The sequence below is a fragment of the Poecile atricapillus genome, chromosome 34 (assembly GCF_030490865.1).
Source record: "Poecile atricapillus isolate bPoeAtr1 chromosome 34, bPoeAtr1.hap1, whole genome shotgun sequence".
Taxonomy (NCBI): domain Eukaryota; kingdom Metazoa; phylum Chordata; class Aves; order Passeriformes; family Paridae; genus Poecile; species Poecile atricapillus.
Window position 1 is genome coordinate 1,214,374 of NC_081282.1, and position 5,982 is coordinate 1,220,355.

At 51.3% G+C, this 5,982-nt stretch overlaps 1 protein-coding gene across 1 annotated transcript; it reads left to right on the forward strand.

Moving 5' to 3' along the window:
- Positions 1-216: 216 nt before the first annotated feature.
- LOC131590670 (olfactory receptor 14J1-like) lies at positions 217-1,149 on the forward strand. The gene has a single exon (XM_058860931.1). The coding sequence runs from the start codon at positions 217-219 to the stop codon at positions 1,147-1,149; it is 933 nt and encodes a 310-aa protein (XP_058716914.1).
- Positions 1,150-5,982: the final 4,833 nt, after the last annotated feature.

The window sequence follows — 5,982 nt, forward strand, 5'->3', positions numbered from 1 at the left end:
CATGGCCACAAACCCAGGGCAGCAGGGCAGGGATGGCTCCTGGAGAGCCCCCAGGCACAGGCCTGGCTGCTCCTGGCACACCCAGCACAGCTGGAGCTCAGGCAGGGACCTGGGTGAAGGTTTTCCCAGAGCAGGAACAAAGGTGAGTCCCAGCCTCTCCTGACTTGTCACTGTTCTTTTTCTTCATGAACAGGTTCCCATGTGCAGCCACAGCAAATGTCCAACAGCAGCTCCATCAGCCACTTCCTGCTGCTGGCATTGGCAGACACGCGGCAGCTGCAGCTCCTGCACTTCTGCCTCTTCCTGGGCATCTCCCTGGCTGCCCTCCTGGGCAACATCCTCATCATCAGTGCCATAGCCTGCAGCCACCACCTGCACAGCCCCATGTTCTTCTTCCTGCTCAACCTGGCCCTCAGTGACCTGGGCTCCATCTGCACCACTGTGCCCAAAGCCATGCACAATTCCCTCTGGGACACCAGAGACATCTCCTATGCAGGATGTGCTGCACAGCTCTTTTTCTTTATGTTCTTCATCTCAGCAGAGTTTTATCTCCTGACCATCATGTGCTACGATCGCTACGTGTCCATCTGCAAACCCCTGCACTACGAGACCCTCCTGGGCAGCAGAGCTTGTGCCCACATGGCAGCAGCTGCCTGGGCCAGTGGCTTTCTCTATTCATTGCTGCACACAGCCAATACATTTTCCCTGCCCCTGTGCCAGGGCAATGCCCTGGGCCAGTTCTTCTGTGAAATCCCACACATCCTCAAGCTCTCCTGTTCACACTCAAACCTCAGGGAAATTTGGCTTCTTGCAGTTAGTGTCTGTTTAGCACTTGGCTGTTTTGTGTTCATTGTTTTCTCCTATGTGCAGATCTTCAGGGCTGTGCTGAGGATCCCCTCTGAGCATGGACGGCACAAAGCCTTTTCCACCTGCCTCCCTCACCTGGCTGTGGTCTCCCTGTTTGTCAGCACTGGCACATTTGCACACCTGAAGCCTCCCTCCATCTCCTCCCCATCCCTGGATCTGGCACTGTCAGTTCTGTACTCAGTGGTGGCCCCAGCCCTGAACCCCCTCATCTACAGCCTGAGGAACCAGGAGCTCAAGGCTGCAGTGTGGACACTGATGACTGTATGGTTTCAAAAACATTAAACTGCTGGCCAATTTCTGCAAATCACTTGTAATAAAAGTCATCTTTGATACTTCTTGTTAGTTTGGTTGTGGGTTTTTTTCCCTTTCTTTCTGTTTTCCATATTTTCCGCAAAAAAATTGTCATTGTTTGTGCCACTTCTCATTTTGTTTCTCTATAGCTTCCCTGTGGCCACAGACTGTGTCCATGAGGGGCTGCACTCTTGGTGGCTTTAAAGGAACTAAAGCATCTCCCAGCAAAGTTTTCTCCAGAGATCCCCCTTTTGTTCCCTTCTCTGGAGCTGCAGCAGCAGTGTCTGTGTGCAGAGCTGGGGGCAGATCAGTGCTGGCACAGCAGCTGTGCCCAGGAGCAGCAGCACTTGGTGTTGCCAGTGCTGTTCCCGTGTCTCTGCCCCGCTGCCCTCCTGTCCCTGGTGTTGCTGCAGGGTCTGAGTGCTCTCGGGGCCGGGCACAGCCCTGGGGGTGGCAGTGCCGGGGCTGCAGCAGGGACAGGCCATGGGCACTGCTGGGGCAGCGCTGACGCCTCAGGGCAGGGCCTGGGGGCTCCAGGCTCCTTGTCCAGGCTCTCTCAAGAACACGGCCAGGCCAAAGCTCAGCACAGAAAACCCCCGTGAGCAGCCCCAGGGTGGCCGTGGGCAGGCTGGGGGCAAACAGCATGGCTGGGGCTCTGCAAGGTCCCTGGGGGAGACGGGAAGGAGCAGCAGAGCAGGGGCTGATCCATCCCCACTGCGCTGGACACCCCAGGGCAGCGTCCCAGAGCGGCCTCATGGAGCTGCCAACAACATCCCCCCTGTGCAGCCCTGGCCTCTCCCCCAGCTCAGAGAGGTGCCGCATCCTTGCAGGCACAGCCACGGCAGCACTGGCTCAGGAGCCCCTGTTTGCACTGCCCAGAGCAGGCGTCAGCACCCCCATGGTGCTGCTGTGGGGAGATGAACCTGAGGGAGCACAAATGCCATCAGCCCCTGGGGCCAGGAAGGGCTGGGGGACAGGAGGGAAACCACTCAGGGCTGTTGTGGCCTCTGAAGCCACACAGAAAGTTTGTTCCCATGAGCTGTGAGTTTCCTGTGCCACTGCAGACATTGTTGCTCAGAGCCAGGGCTGCCTGGCAGCCACTCCCAAACTGCCCTGAGCATTTCCTTTGCTTCTCCTTTGCTTTCTTTACTCTTCCTGATCCAGATTTCTTCCTATTGCCCACCCCTGTTCCCTCCCCTGCTAACAACACATCCCTGTTTGCCCTTTCCTCTCTGACCCCACTCCCCATTTCAGTTCCCCAGTTGGCACCATGGGAACATCCCTTGGGGAGCAGGATCATCCTACAAGTGCTTCAGGAATTGTCTGCAGGGTCCTGCAGTGCCTTGTGCTGCTCCCTTGCCAGAGGCAGCACAGGCCAGGGGGGCACATCTGGGCTGCTGTGTCTGGCTGTGGGGCTCCCTGTTCTGGGCAATGAGGAGGAGCTGCAGAGGCTCTGCAGGACTGACAGGATGGGCTTTGGGGCCTGTGTGGAGAAGCTGAGGGACCTGGGCTGCTGCACCTTCTGAAAAGGAGGCCCAGGTCTCATCCTGCACCTGCTCCAAGGGTGGTTTAAGGTAATCATGAAATCAGCAAGGTTGGAAAAGACCTTGAACATCATCAAGTCCAACTTCTGCCCTGACACCGCCTTATCTTCCCTGAGCCTCCTCCAGGATAAACAACCCCAGCTCCCTCAGCCACTCCTCACAGGATTTGTGCTCCAGATCCCTCATCAGCCTTGTTGGCCTTCTTCGGTGTCATGGGGTGACTTTACTTTTAAGATAGCTTTGGGAGCTGGGAGGAAGTTGAAGCTGCTGGTGACTGATGGGAGTCTTTTCTCCCGACCAATTCTCGGTCATTTCTAAGAATTGACAGCAGTTTTGACCATTGAAAAGTGAGATCAGCTTGTGAACACCACCTTAGGGTGTAAAGCCAGGGCTCTCTTGTTCTCTTTGGTTTCTGGCTTCTGACGAGGTAACAGGCTCTGTCTCGGCCTCCTCCCCCCCTCCAGGCCGGACAAGGCCGCAGAGGGCGGGCGGGGAGAAACGGAGCCGGCCGGCCTGGCTTGGTTTGCAGTTTCTGCTGCTGGACTGAAACCTGGCACCATGAACATCTGCAGCTTTCCCAGACTTTAACTCTTTTACTACCTGGATAAAACATACAGATTACTCCTTTTTCCCAGAGAGACAGAGAGACAGACAATCAACATGAAGAAGACATCATAAAACCATCAGAGACAGTGAAGAAAAGAGTTAAGTTTTAGGTGGGGAAGAGAGAATAAGGAGATGCTTTAATTAAGCTGAAATATTTTTCTGTAAAAGCTATGGAGATGGACAATAGTGTTCTGAAAAAACTCCTTTAATTTCGTGAGAGTATATTGGAAGGAATAGAGTGTCCAAAGGGTGGATTTTGAGCAAGAGGTGGAGTAATTGTGATACAGTGAGGTGCTGGAACAGAAGGGGAGAAGTAATAGTTGAAGATTTGGGGCCGTTGTAGAGGCAAAGAGAAAATTTCTCTTTCCAGGAAAGCTCACAGAGACAGATGAAGAGAACTTTTGCCTCTGAATAACTCATCCTTAAAAATGACATTTCTAGACTCATTGACCCATACACACCTCAGAGTGATGTGAAATGGGAGGAGTGAACTGATGACAGATTTCTGTGCAGCTGGCATCAGAGAAATAGAAAAGTATAACAGAAATAGTTTTATGTGTGAATAACTCCATCAATTATCAGAAGAAGACTTCTGTTTCTCAACAAAGGGTGATGAAAACACTCCAGCAAGAATTAGGACTGTTTTAAACACAAAAGTTCCAAAGTTTTTGTCTCTATGTAATCATGTGAACAAGGGAATGGTGGGTAGTGGGGGATAAAAGGGTTGTTCTGGAAGTTTATTCTGGTGTTCTTATTCTTGTAGTTTTGTTAACAAACTTTCTTTATTCCTTTTAAGTTCTAAGCCTGTTTTGCTCTTGCTCTAATCCATATCTCACAGCAAGAAATAAGTGAATTTTCTAGTAATTTTTTAGTTACTGCTTTAAAACCATGACATAACTTTGGTGCGCCGCCCGGGAAAATGAAATTAGCAAATCTAAACCACTACACTTACTCCTGTGTGCCCGTGAGTAACCTTCCACGTGGATGGAGGAGATTGTGTACAGGACAATTGATTCCTGGATTGCCATTTGGCTTCACTGTCACTCAGCTGAACATGGTCCTTATCTAAGAAGGACTTCCAAGAAATGGGTAGGAGTTTTGGCTCTGAGAGGAGCAGAAAGCACATTTTCTACACCAAATTGCCAGCTGATGCAGTTTCCCTGCCAAAATAGTGATTGCCATTCATCTTCCTGGGAAGAATGTGAAGACCCATTCAGAGATGCCAGGTTCAGCTGGCCTTTGGCTTTGTGTGCCTCATTTCACATGTCCAATTTCAAGGGCCACTGAAAGAGGCTCATGTTTGCCTTGCTACCCAGAAGTGCTGTAGGTATTTCCAGGAGAAAAAGGAAAAAATCGCTGTCCTGTGGTGTGGTAGAAATCCCAGCAAAATTGTGACTCTGTGACCAAAGACAGCCAGTGCTTTTTGGGGCTGCAGCAGCTGAGAGTGTGGCAGAGCGGTTTTGATATTCTTTTTAGAGTCCTGAAAACATTGTTCCCAAATCAATCTTTCTCTCCTCTCTTGTGTCCTAAACCGTGGAACAGAGAAAATGGAAAGGAGCAGAGGTTTGTTTAAATTGGCTTTTTTATTTTGAAGTTTTCAAATAGTGTCAGCTTGATGCACGATACTTTAGCAATTGGATGAGTAGCACCTATTTCATCCCAGCAGAGAGGTGGGATTGAAGACTTCCAACAAGAGAAGTACTGGATGTGTAAGAGCCCAGTTTTCCACCCCTCACCCCCTGGTATCTCGCTGGACTATTTGAAGCAGCCTCAGCCAGATACATTAAAATACTGCTCCAAACAACAACAGAATGCAAATGTTCCACCAAATGGGCAAAGATAAGAAAAGTGGGTGGGCGGCATCCCTTTCTGAAGAGCTCGTGTTGATTTTGCAAAGTCAGATGCAAACAAGTTTTGCCATATTTCTTTCCTAGAAAAATGGAGATATTGAATACAATTCGATCTCTGAGGCTGCTAAGTTTGGTATGATTTTCAATGTGGGAGGAATAGACCAGGTTGCAGAGAAGCTGTGATTGTCTGACCCTTGGAAGGGTTCAAGGCCAGGTTGGATGGGGCTTGGAGTAAGCTGGTCTAGGGGAAGGTGTCCTGAGTGTGCTGAGAGTTGGAACAAGAGGAGCTTTAAGGTCCCTTCCAAGGCAACACATCCTGGGAGTCCATGAAGAGAAACTTGGACTTTTCCTGAGATGCTGCCTTTGCAAGGGCAAGTCCCAAATACCCCAGGTAGTTTGAAATGCCCTGAGCAGAACCCAGCTGTGCTTTCTCATAGGTTGCCGCGGCGGTGGAGGTGGCAGGGGTGCCGCGACTCCCGGAAAAGCGGTCCGCGGTTGGGCTGCCCGGGGCACAGACACGTCCTCTGCCCGGCGAGTGATTTCAGCTCAGCTCAGCTCAGCGGCAGCGTGCAGGCGACACGGAGGGAGAGAGCAGAGCGCTGTGTGGCGTTCCGCAGAGAACTGGCCTTTATTACAGCCGGGCCCTCGGCCAAGGGAGCCAGTGACAGCAGCTCTCTGGAACAGGGGATAAACTGGGGTATTTATAGGGGAGGAGAGGGGCTGGGGGAAACTGGGATACAGGTATTGGGGTGGGGTGGCAGGGGAGAGCACCAATGGAGTGTAACAGTTTAACATAACTATCTCAAAGATTGCTGGGAGTGATA